Below are 18286 nucleotides of genomic sequence, written 5' to 3' on the forward strand. Positions count from 1 at the left end.
TGTACTTATCTCTCAGATGCTATGGAGTTTAGGAACAATATCACTTCTTTCTTATTCTGTCGTGCGATTTTGTTCTAGCATCGATGATTGAACCATTCTACTTTTATTCTCTCGCAGATGGTGAGAATGCGTAATACATCTACCGATGGACAGGGGCTAGAACCCCCGGTGGCAACTATGGCCAGGGGTAGAGGTCGAGGCCGAGGTCATGCCAGAGGCCGAGGTAGAAGCAAAGGTAGAGCTCAGTCTAGATCTCGAGTAGCAACATCTGTTGTAGAACCTCAGGTAGATTTGGAAGCGGAGGCTCTAGCTCAGACTATATATGTTGGACCAGTTCAAGTCCCGGAAGGATTCATAGCTACTCCAGTACTTCAGGATGCTTTAGTCCGTTTGGTGAGCCTAATGGGGGGTGTGGCCCAGAATGGTACATTTCTAGTGGCACCAGCCGTCTCACAGGCTGGGGGATGAGAACAAACTCCCACTACTCTTGCTCCGAAGCAGATGGCTCCCTAGTATCAGGCTCCAGCAGTCCCGCTAGTTGGGGTAGTTCAGCCAGTTGTTGCGGCACAGGCCGGTGACAAGCCCACCATGTCTTCTGCGGCTTTATTGAGGTTGGAAAAGTTTGCTAAGCTCTTTCTAGTTCACTTCAGTGGTACACCTACTGAGGACCCACAGGATTATCTTGACAGCTGCCATGAGGTGCTGTAGAACATGGGAATAGTTGAAAGCAACGGGGTCAATTTTTCTATGTTTCAGATGACTGATTCCGCCAAGAGGTGGTGGAGAGATTATGTATTTACTAGACCAGTTGATTTGCCTGTACTTGCCTGGGAGCAGTTCTCACAACTGTTTCTGGAGAAATTTGTTCCTATTACATTGAGAGAGGAATACCGCAGGCAGTTTGAGCATCTCCAGCAGGGTAGTATGACTGTTACCCAGTATGAGACCCGATTTGTGGACTTAGCACGTCATACCATCGTCTTGCTTCCTACTGAAAAGGAGAGAGTGAGGAGATTCATTGATGGAATCACGTATACTATCAGGCTTCAGATGGCCAAGGAGACAGGGGGTGATATTTCCTTCCAGAAAGTCATGAATATTGCTAGGCGGATCGAGTTAGTTCGTGCTCAAGAGAGAGGGCCAGTGTCAGACAAGAGGCCCCGTCATTCCAGTAATTTCAGAGGTGCCTCATCTGGAGGCAGGGGTACTTATCTTAGGGGTCTTCATCCCAAACCATTATATTCAGCACTTCAGGCTTCTCACGGTGCTTCAGGGAGTCACGGTCCTATTATGCCTTACTCTGGGTAGCCAACATTTAGTGCACATTCAGCTCATATTAGTGCACCACCGCTCCAGAGTCACTACATTGGTTATCTGGCCCATTCGGGTCAGCTTCAGCTTCAACATCCACAACAACAGGATGGGTGTTATGAGTGTGGGAACATTTTTCACATCATGAGGTATTGCCCTAGGTTGTCGAGCAACAGATCTCAGCAGGATTCTCGTGCCATCATACCAGCACTGGTTGCTCCACCGCCTGCCCAGCCAGCTAGGGGCAAGAGTCAGACAACTAGAGGTAGAGGTCAGGTTGTTAGAGGTGGAGGCCAGCCAGTTAGAGGTCGTCCCAAAGATGTAGCTCCGAGTGGTAGGAACCAGACCCGATTTTATGCTTTTCCAGCTAGACCTGAGGCCGAGTCATCAGATGTCGTGATCACATGTATTGTTCCAGTTTGCCATAGAGATGCTACGGTTTTATTTGATCCATGATCTACTTATTCCTATGTGTCCTCCTACTTTGCTTCATATTTGGTTATGCCTTGTGATTCTCTGAGTGCTTCTGTGTGTGTGTCCACGCCAGTGGGGGATTCTATCGTTGTACATCATGTTTATCGTTCATGTGTGGTTACTATTGGGAGTCTTGAGACTAGAATAGATCTTCTACTTCTTGATATGGTAGATTTTGATGTCATCTCCGTTATGGATTGGCTATCACCTTATCATGCTATATTGGATTGTCACGCCAAAATGGTAACCTTAGCCATGGCGGGGTTACCTCGAATAAAGTGGAAAGTGACTCTTGGCCATTCTACCAGTAAGGTTATCTCTTACGTGAAAGCTCGGCGTATTGTCGAGAAGGGTGTCAAGCTTATTTGGCTTATATTCGCGATCCTAATGCTGCTATTACTTCTATGGATTCAGTCCCAATTGTCCGTGAGTTTCCTGATGTTTTTCCTACAGATTTGCCGGGGATGCCATTCGACAGAGATATTGACTTCTGTATTGATTTGGCTCTGGGCACCCAGCCCATTTCTATTCCACCATACTGTATGGCCTCGCCGGAGCTAAAGGAATTGAAGGAGCAGTTACAAGACTTGCTTGATCAGGAATTCATTAGACCTACCGTCTCTCCCTGGGGTGCACCAGTGTTATTTGTAAAGAAGAAAGATGGTTCAATGCGGATGTGTATAGATTATCGGCGGTTGAACAAGGATACTATCAATAACAAGTATCTGTTGCCAAGAATTGATGACTTATTCGATCAGCTTCAGGGTGCCAAGGTGTTTTCAAAGATCGATTTAAGGTTTGGTTACAATCAGTTGAAGATTAGGGCATCCAGTGTTCCTAAGACATCTTTTCAGACTCGGTATGGGCATTACGAATTCCTAGTGATGTCATTTGGGTTGACAAATGCCCCAGCAGCATTTGTGGATTTGATGAATCAGGTGTTCAAACCCTATTTGGATTCTTTTGTGGTCGTATTCATTGATGATATTTTGATTTACTCCAACAGTCGAGAGGGGCATGAGCAGCATCTTCGGATTGTGCTTCAGATTTTGAAAAATAATCAGTTATATGCCAAATTTTCAAAATGTGAATTTTGGTTAGACTCGGTTGCCTTTTTGGGTCATGTTGTATCGGAAGAAGGCATAAAAGTGGATCCTAAGAAGATTGAGGCAGTTCAAAATTGGCCTAGACCTACTTCAGCTACAGAGATCCAGAGTTTCCTGTGGTTAGCAGGTTATTACCGACAGTTCGTGGAGGGGTTTTCATCCATAGCATCCCCAATGACCAAACTGACCCAGAAGGGTTCCCCTTTCAGATGGTCAGACGAGTGTGAGTTGAGCTTTCAAAAGCACAAGACTGCTTTGACTACGGCGCCAGTGTTGGTATTGCCCATAGGTTCAGGATCTTATACGGTGTATTGTGATGCATATCCCATTGGGCTTGGTGCAGTATTAATGTAAGATGGCAAGGTGATTGCATATGCGTCACGGTAGTTGAAGGTTCATGAAAAGAATTATCATGTTCATGACTTAGAATTGGCAGCCATTATTTATACGCTGAAGATTTGGAGGCATTACCTTTACGGTGTCTCGTGTGGGGTATTCACTGATCATCGTAGTCAACAGTATCTATTCAAACAAAAAGCTCTCAATTTGAGGTAGAGAAGATGGTTGGAGCTATTGAAAGACTATTATATTACCATTTTGTATCATTCCGGAAAGGCCAATGTGGTGGCCAATGCTTTGAGTAGAAAGGTTGTGCGTATGGGTAACCTTGCGTATATTTCGGTTGGTGAGAGGCCGTTAGCTGCAGATGTTCAGACTTTGGCTAATCAGTTCGTGAGGTTAGATGTTTTAAAGTCTAGTCGGATTCTAGCTTGCACAGTTGCTCGGTTTTCCTTGTATGAGCGTATCAGAGAGCGACAGTATGATGATCCTAATTTGTTTGTTATTAAGGACATGGTGCACCACGGTGGTGCCAAGAAGGTTTTTGTGGGAGATGATGAAGTTTTGCGGATGCAGGGTCGTATATGTATTCCTAATGTGGATGGGCTTCGTGAATTAATTCTTGAGGAGGCCCACAGTTCCCGATATTCTATTCATCTGGGTACTGCCAAAATGTATCAAGATTTGCGGCAACATTATTGGTGGAGGATAATGAAAAAGGATATAGTTGCATATGTAGCTTAGTGTCTGAATTGTCAGCAAGTCAAGTACGAGCATCAGAGACCCGGTGGTTTGCTTCAGAAATTAGAAATTCCTGAGTGGAAGTGGGGGCGTATCACTATGCATGTTGTTATTGGGCTCCCATGGACTTAGAAGAAGTTCGATGAAATATGGGTCATTGTGGGCAGGTTGACTAACTCAGCACATTTCATTCAAGTGGCAGTTACCTATTCTTCAGAGCGGTTAGCGGAGATTTACATCTGCGAGATTGTCCGCCTTCATGGTGTGCCCGTGTCTATTATTTCAGATCAAGGTACGCAGTTTACCTCGCACTTTTGGAGGGCTGTACAGTGTGAGTTAGGCATGAGGGTTGAGTTGAGTACAACATTTCATCCTCAGACAGACGGACAGTCAGAGCGCACTATTCAGATATTGGAATATATGCTTCGTGCTTGTGTTATAGACTTTGGAGGTTCTTGGGATCAGTTCTTGCCACTTGTGGAGTTTGCCTATAATAACAGCTACTAGTCGAGCATTCATATGGCTCCATATGAAGCATTATATGGGAGGCGATGTCATTCGCCAATTGGCTGGTTTGAACTGGGAGAGGCTCGGTTGTTGGGTACCGATTTGGTACAAGATTCCTTGGATAAGGTCAAGATAATTCAGGATTGACTTCGCACAGCTCAGTCTAGGCAAAAGAGTTATGCCAACCGTAAAATTCGTGATGTTGCATTCATGACAGGAGAAATAGTATTGCTTCGGGTTGCACCTATGAAACGTTTAATGAGATTCGGAAAGAAGGGCAAGTTGAGCCCTAGGTATATCAGACCCTTAGAAATTCTTGAACGGGTGGGTGAAGTAGCCTACAGGCTTGCACTACGACCTAGTTTATCAGCAGTTCATCCGGTGTTCCATGTATCCATGCTCCGAAAATACCATGGTGATCCGTCCGATGTATTAGATTTTAGCTCAGTCCAATTGGACAAAGATTTGACTTATGAAGATGAGCCGGTAGCTATTCTAGCCCGGCAGGTCCGATAGTTGAGGTCTAAGAGTTATCCTTCAGTTCGGGTACAATGGAGAGGTCAGTCGATTGAGGCAGCTACCTGGGAGTCCGAGTCGGACATGCGGAGTAGATATCCACACATTTTTACCAGCTCAGGTAATTTTCTAATTTTGTTCGAGGATGAACGTTTGTTTTAAAGATGGAGAATGTGAGGACCCGAAAGGTCATATTTAAATTTAATGTTCACTTCTATGTTCTGAAGCCTGAAATAGTTCTGTTATGTCATTTATGACTTGTGCGCCAAATTTGAAGTCATTCCAGATTAGTTTAATACGTTTCGGCACGAGTTTTGTAAATTGAAAAGTTTGAAACGCAAAAGTTCGAATCGAGGTGTGAATTGTAATTTCGACGTTGTTTGACGTGATTTGAGATCCCGAGTAAATCCGTATTATGTTACGGGACTTGTTGGTATATTCGGACGGGGTCCCGAGTACCCCGAGTGTGATTTGGATCGAAATCGGATCAAATTGTGGACTTAAGCAAATTCTGGAATTTGCTACTTCTGGTATGTTCGCTTCCGCGAAGCCTTGGCCGCAGAAGCGGCTTCGCAGAAGTGTGAAGTCTGTCGCATAAGCGGAAGCAGAAGAGCTGGGCAAGAAGCCGCAGAAGCTGAAAACTGGACTCTTCTGTCAGTCCCCAGAAGCAGACATTGCATTCTCAGAGGCGAAAGGCAGCGCAGAAGCGGCATTTTCAGTCACAAAAATGACGTCGCAGATGCAGCCATTTCATCGCAGAAGCAAAAATTGACAGAAACTTAAGGGATCGAAAATCAGTCATTTCGCCATTTTTGTTTCAGTTTTAAAACCTCGGTTTTTGGGCGATTTGAAGGAGTTTTTCACGACTTCGACTTGAGTAAGTGTTCTATACTCGAAAGTGATTATATTTCATAAATTTATGTTTATATTCATCGTTTATTTCAAATTTAAATGGAAGAAATTGGAAATTTTGTAAAACTTTTCAAAAACAAAAATTTAGGATTTGAAGATCCATTTGACATCGGAATTTGATAATTTTTGTATGGTTGGATTCGTCTTGGAACGGGTGTTCGAATTTATTGAGTTTTTCGAGATTCGAGATGTGGGCCCCACGGTTGATTTTTTAAGAAGAATTTCAGATTTTAATTCAGAAAATTAGTAATTTCGTATGTAATTAATTCCTACGATTGGTGTTGAGTATATTGGATTGTTTGTGACTAGATTTGAAGCTTGCGAACACTAATTCGCGAGGCAAAGGTTTATTGGAATCTTGAATTTGGTTGCGAAGCGAGGTACGTTTTGTGGTTAACCTTGACTTGAGGGAATAGAACCCTTGAATTATTTGTTACGTGAATTTCATGTGTAATGACGTATAGGCGAGGTGACGAGTGCCAATACGTCGTCAAATTGATTGTTTGCATATTTATCTGAAAATCATAAATTATTTTAAATCATGAATTAATTATTATATTAATTATTTCTATCATATTCCTTGTCCAATATTATGTCTTGAATTCATGCTATAATTGCTACATGCTTATTTGACTTATGTGGGTTAATTGCTACTTGACATTTAGCATATTAAATATTAAATTACTTATTTTCTCCTTGATTTCCATAATTAATTGCTAGTTGTCATCACTTGTTTCCTAAATAACTCATAATTTTTGTATGCCTTGTTGCCTAATAACTTCTTATTAAATGTGGTATTTATTGGAGTATTTTTACATTTAAGAATTGTTAAATTATATTGTTGGAGCGGGTTGCACGCCGCAACGGATTTATGTTAAGTTTATGTTGTTGGAACGGGTTGCATGCCGCAACGGAATTAAATTGAAAGATTATATTGTTGGATCGGGTTGCACGCCGCAACGAATTTTATTCTATGTTTATATTGTTGGAGCGGGTACCACGCCGCAACGAAAATTAATTGAGGGATTATGAATGCTGAATTGACTTCAGTTGTTGATATGATTTACCGGTCTTACTTCAATTCCTGTTATTATTATTATTATTATTATTATTGCGTACAAGTTAATGTAAGCGACCTGCCTTAGCCTCGTCACTACTTCGTCAAGGTTAGGCTCGGCACTTATAGAGTACATGGGGTCGGTTGTACTCATACTACACTCTACACTTCTTGTGCAGATACCGGAGTTGGTCCCAGCGGCGTACTGTAGATTTGCTCGGATTCAGCTATCGAAGGAGACTTGAGGTATAGTTGCACAACATTCGCAGCTCTGAAGTCCCCTTCTACTTTATCTTAGTTGTGTGCTTCCTTTCAGACAGCTTTATTTTTGTCCAGACCCTTGTTCGTATTATTCTAGAAGTTCGTGCACTTGTGACTCCAGTTCTGGGATGGTATTTAGACATTGTATTTATTTTGGTTTGTTCACCTAAATTCGGATATTATTTCAGTTGTTAATTTCATTATTATTTAATTAAGATTAATTGTTAAAAATGGTTAAATAATTCTAACATTGGTTTGCCTAGCAAGTAAAATGCTAGGTATCATCACGGTCCCGAAAGTGGGAATTTCGGGTCGTGACAGGAGTGTGTATATATATATATATATATATATATATATATATAATGATCCCCACCATATAGGTCATCACAACCCAAATCAGGAAAACTTACGGATGTACTGGCTTCTTCTCAAATATTACGCACGATTCTGCCGAGGCGAACGGTCCGATCGCATAAGAGTGTTTTATGAAGTTGCACAGGGGAACGACCCGATCCCATAAGAGTATTTCATAGAAATGTCGAGGTGAATGGCCCGATCCCATAAGAATATGATACTGCTGTGGCGAACGTCCCGATCCCATAAGAATATGATACTTCCGAGGCGAACGGTCTGATCTCATAAGAATATGATACTGCCGAGGCGAACGGCCCGATCCCATAAGAATATAATACTGTCGAGGCGAACGGCCCGATCCCATAAGAATATGATACTGCCGAGGCGAATGGACCGATCCCATAAGAATATGATACTTTAAAGGGCCCTTGACCCCACTCAAAAATATACGTGTGAGTATGAAATTTAAGGAAGCTTTTCGATGAAAACGCACAACGCGGGAGAAATTCGTAAGGGAAGCACAATTATTCTGTGGCTAATTAAGTAGCTCATCAAACCTCTACAATTACATGTCTATCACTCTATGCAAGCCTAGTCTCAGGTCGTAACGCGAAATCAAGTAACTAAGCAGGCAATAATAATTCAACCGGTACAAATAAAGCATGGTGTAAATCCTAGTCTACCCGGACATACTCAGGAATTCTAGCATGCGCACGGACACTCATCACCTCGTACGTGCACAACTCCCACAACATGTAACATATAACAAGAATATCACCCACGAGATAATTTTTCTCTCGCAAGGTTGGACAGGAGACTTACCTCGCTTTGAAATTCCATAACTGGCTTCAACGCCTCAAACTGAAATGCCCATCGATATGAAACTAGTCAAACAATGTGCAATTTAATCAAAATATACTACAATGCTTACAATTTAACAATTTATAATAATTTTCAACTCCGCTCGAAAAGTCAACAAAGTCAACCCTCGGGCCCACATGCCTGGATTCTGAAAATGTTTGAAGATAAACACTACTCATAGCATTTATTCCTAATTTCATGTCCAATTTCGTGGTCAAAATTTAAAAATACCATTTCTACGTTTTCTTCCAAAAATTCCACAATTTTTCACAATTTCCATGTTAAATCCTTATATAATCCATGTAATTAACTTACAATATGTGGGAATTACTTACCTTGCAATAGATCATGAAAATCTTGCCTTCAAGAGCTCCAAAAATCGCCCAACCAAATGAAAACACAAGAGGAATGGACTAAACCCCGAAATAAAGTCTTAATAATAGCCTCGGATGTCGCATTTGCAACACAGGGTTCGCATTTGCAAACCCTCACAAATGCGAAGAAATGTTCGAAATTGCGAACCAAGTCGAAAATTGGCCGACTTCGCAAATGCGAAGAAATGTTCGCAATTGCGAACCAAGGCAAAAATGGCACACATCGCAAATGCGAAGAAATGTTCGCAATCGCGAATCAAGGCAAAATTGGCAGACGTCGCAAATGCGAAGAAAAATGTCGCAATTGCGATACCTGAGCACCAGCAACACCAGCACTCAAATATTTGTTCAAAACCATTCCGGAACATGTCTGAAACTCATCCGAGCCCTCGGGGCTCCAAACCAAAAATCAACACAAGTCTAAAAATATCATATGAACTTGCTCACGCAATCAAAACGCTCAAATAACATCTAGAATTATGTATCAGACACCAAAATGCATGAAAATCACAATGAACTTCGAGAACTAATAGAATTGCAACCAATTGTCTGAACCACATCAAATCAACTCCAAATGACACCAAATTTTGCACGCAAGTTCCAAATGATGAAACGGACCTATTCCAAGTCCCAAATCCAAAATACAACCCCGATAGCCTTAAAGTCAGACCATGGTCAAACTTAGGAAAAATTCCAAACTTTCAAACATTCGAACTTCGACGAATGCGTCCAATTCATTCTTAAACATCCCGAAATGACGCCACACTTTACGCACAAGTCACAATTCACGATACGAACCTATTCCAAGGCTCGGAACCCCAAACGGACATAAATAACACCAAAATTCACTCCGAATCAAACTTAAAAAATTCTTAAACTTCCAAAATGTCAACCTTCCATAATAAGCGCCGAAATGCTCCCGGATACGCCCAAGTCCGAAATCATCATACAAACCTATTGGGACCCTCAAATCCCGATTCCAGAGATCATTTACTCAAAAGTCAAACATTGGTTAACTCCTCCAACATAAAGTTTCCAAATTAGGAATTTTCCATCCGAATCAACTCCGAACTTCCCGAAATTCAATTATGACCACACGTACAAGCCGTGATACATGAAGTGAAGCTACTCAAGGCCACAAAAAGCTAAACGACGCACTAGAGCTCAAAACGACCGATAGGATCATTACATTCTCCCCCGCCTAAACATACGTTCATCCAACGCGCCAAGAACTACTCCGGAGTTGCCCCAAAATCACTGTTCAACACCTTGTGCACCTACCCATGCCACCACAACCCAGGTAAGCATATTAGCTCGATCCATACTGAAGATCCTCCCTTTTATTTTTGCCGACAAGCCTTAGGACCAAATTCCAACCTCTGAATTCCTATATAAGACTTGATTCTAACATACGAACATCGTATCAATCTCCACAAGTTGAACCCACACATGATCATGCACCCATGATGACATCACACAATGCACCGCATAACTCATTTGCCCATGGTAACCTCCTCCAAGCACAACAACTGCAAATTCACTGACCCGATGCCCGTAGTATACTTCATAACCCATAGAAGCCCGGTCTTAGTCCTCACAATACTGCAAAGATGAAAGGGATGCGCATGAACTCATAACCACCCGCCAAATCAATAGCTCACGAAGTTTCTCCGCTTGACAAGAAATGTTACCTCATTCTGAACTGAATAGTGACATTCTCTCTTTAATATACCTTACATAAATCCGATCGCACCGATTTCATGTCCAATAATTTTGTGTCACCCAGTACAAGCTGCTCAGGCGATAAGCCACCTCGAATACTGACCAAAATCTCATATGATGCCATTAATGCGCCAACAAGCTACAACTCGAATATGACTCATAAGGAAGAACGAGCTCTGGAAAAGAACTACCCAACCCATATAACGAATAAAATGACCAAACAGATGCTATGAACCTTTCTCAGAGAATGAGAAACAAAGTACACAAAAATAAGTATAGGGAACCGTACTCAACATCTTACTGTTGCGGCGTGCAACCCGATCCACACATGACACCATTGCGGCGTGCAACCCGATCCAAACATGACATAGTTACTGCATGCAACCCGATCCAAACAACATACCCGTGGCGGCGTGCCACCCGATCCACACATAACAATAAATAATGAAATACCCATCAAGCCATAATGCTTATACCTACAAAATACCTGAATATCGACCACAAGCACGCTAAGTGTAAAAATACAACCATGGGGAGACGGATAGCGTTATGCGCTACAAAACACGAGCTCGACTAATATGCAATAACGACAAGCTACACAAAACTACAACAGACGTGCGAATAATCAAGTCGTCTCATAACCCATATGGCATATTAGAGTATTACAGAGAATAGATGACGACACGAGCAACATCCAACACCTAAAGACTCCTCCATAAGCAGTGATATGCTAAATAAACACATCTGACCCAATGTAGAGCATATAATTCACATTAGTTCTAATAACGGACCTCAAGACGGTTCCGATCATCCTATACTGGGCCAATAACCTTTCAAGGATCCATAATGACCTTATTCATGACACATAAGAGTAGCCGTCAAATCCGGAATAAACTCCCACAGTTCACAGCCAAAGTAACAGAGCGCCTCTCATTCATAACCTCTCCCATTGGCGACAGTGTCAAACCTCCATACCTGATTTAAATCTCTAACAACCTAACGACTAACACGTAATGCCTATACGATCTTCTCGTGGGATATACCCCCACAACCTTCCGCACCAGGTAGTAAAATCTAAACATTAATGGCCATCGACCATGCTATTTCTATAATACTGGCCAAGCATCCGCATTTCAATACCCAACACTCCTACCACAAAACAGACCATCCTCAGGTTGTCCGAAAATAGTGCCAGCATATTCCGAACATCTGAAATCTTCTCGTGCTCCTCCGAGCTCGTGACATTCTTATCGAAATCGAACCTTAACCTTGATCCCAACTTCCCATTACTATACATCTCACCGCGCATATCCTACCGCTATGCGAGAGTCCAAGAATTTCATCACAACCCCTGAACCACCAGTAGAATAAACACTTCATCGGCTAGAACCCCTTTCACTCCATTTATTTCAAAAGAACAGTTACAACACACGACCGAATTCCCATGACCACAGAAAATGCAAACCTCCAGTCGTAGTCTAAACTGTCATAACTCTTCTGGAACCCATCTACACATCACATAACCATCAGAATCAAATACCTCCAAATCAATCAATTCATGGAGGTTGTTAAGCCCGCACGTATAGCCACAAATCACCCGTATATCCTTAACAAACCGAAGGAACTGATCATTTCCACCACCATGCTAGTCTAAACCATTGTTAACTGGCCCAACTTCTTCCAATTTACTCTGACTTGCCCGCGAAATAATAGTAGCTCCATTCAAACACATAACAGACCACAAACAACACTCATACCTAGTAACCCAGATCACAATACCATATCGTCTCAATACCCATGAGCCATCTCATACCCTCCTTTGGCACTCAATAGTATTTCCAACTGATACACCCATTCTGAAAGACCTCCTGCCAATCCGAAGTTGTTTCTCCCATTTCTCTAACACTGCACCGTAGACCCGATGATAATGTAGAAATTCACCAAGCATTCTTCACACTCTCCTGCAAAACTTGATCCTCAGCCACCTAATGAACCCAAAGTCTTTAAACGACGTACCTTAATTCTTGCACCCACTAGAACCATTATTAAGAGTCACCCACTCTAACCTGGTCCCGAATACATAACCAACCTCTAGTGCTCTGCTAGCACATGAACACTTTCAAAGAAGAAACCGGATGAAAACCTTCCCTTATACATCACATCCATAAAAAGCATAAATTTTGAGTCATCCCCATCACCTGCACATAAATCGATAAGGCAAAATGTAACAAATATACGTCAAATTCCTCTTAGTCATAACTAATGCACCAATAACTAGAAACTACACAAGCACACTACCACGTGCCTCTCTAATAGATGGTGGGCTCCTCCACTTAGCTTTATGCTACAACCACCTAGTTCCAGACCCCACAACGACCTCTTCTTCTTCCTTGTTACCATGGTCCCACACTGTTGCTCAGTCAAGTTTCTCATAAGATCTTGTTGGACTAATCATAACACATCCCGAATTATCCGCCACATCCAAAACTTCCTAGGCATAGAAACCACCTCATAGATTATCTCCTTCGAGCCATCAACACTGGAAACGCCGATTCGGTCCTGAAGTCGCAACACACAACCATCTCGAATAACTTCCTCTTAGGTTCCATCTCACCACACCGCGCCCATAGGAAAACAAATAAAGACCAACATGCCAATGAGCCTAAACGTATTCAATCAAGGACGGAGACATCACGATATTAACAAGAGTTCTACCAAATTCGGAGATATCATATCTAGACCGTAGACAACACAAATACTGGGTTGAAATGACAGAACACCCCTCCATACGGCAACAATAACAGCCCACTCAAATACGCAGAGAAAAACATCATGCACCACATCTGCGGTATCATTACAACTCCTCAATGCCCAATTGATAACAAGCACTCAATATCTTATAAGAATGAATAGAAAGGAAACGAAGGCATAAGCCTCAATGGAATCAAATCGCACGATGAGGAATCAAGAAGGGAAATGCTCGTAATAGCCCTATAGCCTCTCAAAGATTACTACAGATGTCTCAGTACCGATCCGCAAGACTCTACTAGAATTGCTCATGAATCGTGAGACCTAAGTGAACCTAACACTTTGATACCAAGTTGTCATGACCCAAATTCTACTATAGGCTGTGATGGCGCCCAACGTCGCCGCTAGGCAAGCCAACGGTGAACTACCAACTTAATTATTTATTTTATTAATTTTAAAATCATAAATCTTATTTAGATAGAGAGGTTAATGCATTAAAATAAATCATAGTTAAGTACAATTTAATTAAAATAATAAGTAAAAGTGTATCAATGTAGAACAATCCATAAATAAATTCTAGAAAACTCCCAAAACCCGGTGTCACAAGTGCATGAGCATCTACTAGAAGGTACATTAACAATACAACATCTATCTGGAATACAAGTTAGATGGAAAAATGTAAATAAATTATGATGGAGACTCTGTATGCTGCGGGTCATAACATGGGATGCAGCTCACCGTACAGTCCTTGCAATAGCTGCGCCTTTGCGCCCAGAAGACCACCAAAAATATATACATGTACAAGAAGTGCAGAAGTGTAGCATGAGTACGTAAATCAACGCGTACCTAGTAAGTATCTAGACAACTCCAGAGAAGTAGTGACGAGGGTTCGACATCGACACTTACTAGTAGTCCAATAAATTAATTAAAGTAGAAAGTAAACAATTATGAGGTATGGTAAATAAATAGTGTAAGCAAATATAAGTACGCGGTACGATCCTCCTCTGAACATTAAACACAAGCTCTCAATTATCGTTTACCTCATCATACTATATATCGTAAATCAATTATCGTACTATATATATATATATATATATATATACCCACGAGATAGGTCGTCACAACTCAAATCAGGAAAACTTACGGATACACTAGCTTCTTCTTAAATACGCACGATTCTGCCGAGGCGAACGACCCAATCCCATACGAATATGATACTGCTGAGGCGAACGGCCCGATCCCATAAGAATATGATACTGTCGAGGCGAACGGCCCGATCCCATAAGAATATGATACTACCGAGGCGAACTGTCTGATCCCATAAGAATATGATACTACCGAGGCGAACAGCCCGATCCCATAAGAATATGATACTACCGAGGCGAACGACCCGATCTCATAAGAATATGATACTGCCGAGGTGAATGGCCCGATCCTATAAGAATATGATACTGCCAAGGCGAACAACCTGATCCCATAAGAATATGATACTTTAACGGGTCCTTGACCCCACTCACAAATAGACGTGTGAGTATGAAATTTAAGGAAGCTTTTCGATGAAAAATCACAGCGCGGGAGAAATTCGTAAGGGAAACACAATTATTCCGTGGCTAATCAAGTAGCTCGTCAAACCTCTACACTAGCTTGTCTATCACTCTAACACCTCAAACAGAAATGCCCATCGATCTTAAACTAGTCAAACAATGTGTAATTTAATCAAAATATACTCCAATGCTTATAATTTAATAATTTATAATAATTCTCAACTCCGCTCTGTCACGACCCAACTTCTCTATTAGGTCATGATGGCGCCCAATGCCGCCGCTAGGCAAGCCAACGATGAACTGACCATGCGATTACTCTTTTAATAAGTTTCCAAGTAATTACATTCCATTTATTAAGAGATTAAGGAGTGAAAAATTTAATAAAATAAAATGAAGGCAACTGGGTGGAAAATATAGTGACATGAATACTCCAAAACCATAAAGTCTACTAGTATGTGTGCCAAGACCTGGTGTCACAAGCGTATGAGCAACTAGTAGAATATACAAAACTTTAATTATTGTCTAAAATAAAGTAGACAGAAAAATAGATACAAAAGAGAGACTCTAGGAACGACTTAGGAAGCAGCTCACTACTAGGCCTCAGGATAACGGGGGTGCGCGTCGGTATGACCGTCAGATGCACCTGCCTCAGATCCTGCACGGTTAGTGTAGAAGTGTAGCATGAGTACAGAAATAACATGTACCCAGTAAGTATCTAGTCTGACCTCGAAGAAGTAGTGACGAGGGGTCGATATCGACACTTACTATGGGCTAACAATAAAAATACAGAAATTCTAAATAAGCATGATTTGGGAAAATAATAATAATATCTCAATAACAAGTAGGAAATAGATAATTCTTTCACTAATGGTAAATCCCAAGTTAGTTTCTGTCATATATAGTTCTAATCTCTCAAGCCATAAAATAATATCGAATATAAATAAGCTCCGAGTATTATCACACACGATTATGCCAAGGTCGTACTGTCTGATCCAAAATAATGTGTATACTGCTGAGGGTGGAGCGACACGAACCATAGATGCATATATTCTACTGTTGAGGCATTCGGCCAGCTCCATAAGAAGAGAGGATACTTTATAAACATTCGGTTTAAAAGCTATTACAAGGCTAATACACAAAGAAGCACAATTTCTATTAACAGTCAAGCATCTTGCCAAAACTCAAGTAAGTGGAAGTCGGTCTTTTACAATTCATTTATCAAGTTCCAATATAATTTAGGCACTTTTAATTAGAAAATAGGGTGCAAACATTACAAGTATTTTATGATTTGGTTCCTAAACTACCCAGACATAAGCATAATTAGTAGCTACGCATGGACTCTCGTCATCTCGTGCGTACGTAGCCCCCACAATTAGAAACAAATAGTAATTTAAATCACCTATGGGGTAAATTCCCTCTTACAAGGTTCAGCAAGAGACTTACCTTATCTCAAAGCTCGCTTCCGATCCACAAATATGCTTTAAATCCTCAAGTCGGTGCCAAACAACGCGAAACTAGTCAAATGTTGTATAAATTAATCAATACATGTTCAAAAGTTCGTAATCTAACTATAAGAGTGATTCCCCAATCCCCAATTGGAAGATTTTCTAAATTTCATCCCCGGGCCCACGTGCCCGGATTCCGAAATTTTTTGAGTAATTGTTACCCATAACCTTACGAACTCAAATATATATTTTTCATCCCATTCCATAATCATTTTCGTGGTTAAATTCTATTTTTATCAAAACCTAGATTTTTCATCTAAACCTAAAATTTTCACAATTTTATATGTTAAAATCTACCCATAATCTATGTATTTAACTTACATTGGATAGAAATTACTTACCTCCAATAGCTAGGTGAAAACCCTCACTCTAAGAGCTCCAAAATCGCCTAAGGAGTGCAATAAATGAACCCAAAATGGCCTAAGTCCCGTATTAAATGGGCCTCACTTCCTCCAGCATCTATGCTTATATGGACCTGGGGCCGCATCTGCGGCGCTGCACCTGAGGAAAAGTCATCGCAGGTGCGGTCCTAGCCCAGGTTGGCTGACTCTGCTTCTGCGGACGGGCTCCTGCTGCTGCGGTCCCGCTTCTGCGGAAGGTGGAGCGCATCTGCGGCCTTCTCGCACCTACAGACTTCTCCTCGCAGAAGCGAGACCACTTCTGCGCATGCTCATCCGCTTCTGCAGACCACTGGCCAAACTACTTCTGCGGCCAAGAGCTCGCACCTACGGTCAAAAGCTCACAGGTGCGGGCACACCAGGAATAGTGCACCGGCAACCCCTTTTGAGCTCTTACTCGATCCATGCAACGTCCGAGTAGCACCCGAGGCCTTGTTCAAACATACCAACAAGTTTGTAAATATGAGACGGACTCGCTCGAACCTTCGAAACGTGGAAAACAATACCAAAACTAAGAATCACACCCCAAACCAAATCGAATCAACTTATGAACTTCAAGTTCTTCCGATTTGCTCCGAACACGCCGAATCAAACTTAAACTACTCAGAATGACACCTAATTTTGCGTGCAAGTCTTAAATCACCTTACGGAGCTATTCTCAGGCTCGAAATCCCAAACGGACCTCGATAACACCAAAGCTTACTCCAAACCAAATTTAGAGTACTTTAAAAACCTTCAATAAACCAACTTTCAATTCTTGGTGTCGAAACGCTCCCAGGTCATCCAAAACCCGATGTGAACGTACGCCCAAGTTCAAAATAATCATACGAACCTATTGGGACCGTCAAATCCTGATTTTGAGGTCATTTACTAGAAATGTTGGCCTAAGTCAAACTTAGCCCTTTAAAGCCAATATTAAGGAATTGAGTGTTCCGATTTCAATCTGAACTCTCCCAAATCCGAACTAACCATCTCCGCAAGTCATAAAACAATAAAAGAACATACATGAGTCTTATTTAGGGGAACATGGATTTAGAAAGCAAAACAACCAGTCGGGTCGTTACACGCTCGAAAAGTCAACAAAGTCAACCCTCGGGCCCATATACCCGGATTCCAAAAAATTTCAAAGATAAACACTACACATAGTATCACGAACTCATATATATAATTTATTTCTAATTTCATGTCCAATTTCGTGGTCAAAATCCAAAAATATCATTTCTAGGTTTTCTTCCAAAAATTTCATAATTTTCCACAATTTTCATGTTAAATCCTTATAGAATCCATGTAATTAACTTACAATATATGGGAATTACTTACCTTGCAATAGATGATAAAATTTTTGCCTCCAAGAGCTCCAAAAATCGCCCAACCAAATGAAAATATAAGAGGAATGGGCTAAACCCCAAAATAAAGTCTTAATAACAACCTCAGATGTCGCATTTGCGAACCCTGGCAAATGCGAAGAAATGTTTGAAATTGCGAACCAAGGCAAAAATTAGCCAACTTCACAAATGCGAAGAAATGTTCGCAATTACGAACCAAGGTAAAATTGG

At 41.4% G+C, this 18286-nt stretch overlaps 1 protein-coding gene across 1 annotated transcript; it reads left to right on the forward strand.

Moving 5' to 3' along the window:
* Positions 1-711: 711 nt before the first annotated feature.
* LOC138895497 (uncharacterized) lies at positions 712-1308 on the forward strand. Its single transcript, XM_070180188.1, has one exon. The coding sequence runs from the start codon at positions 712-714 to the stop codon at positions 1306-1308; it is 597 nt and encodes a 198-aa protein (XP_070036289.1).
* The last annotated feature ends 16978 nt before the right edge of the window (positions 1309-18286 follow it).

This window comes from Nicotiana tomentosiformis, chromosome 7, assembly GCF_000390325.3.
Source record: "Nicotiana tomentosiformis chromosome 7, ASM39032v3, whole genome shotgun sequence".
NCBI classification, from domain to species: domain Eukaryota; kingdom Viridiplantae; phylum Streptophyta; class Magnoliopsida; order Solanales; family Solanaceae; genus Nicotiana; species Nicotiana tomentosiformis.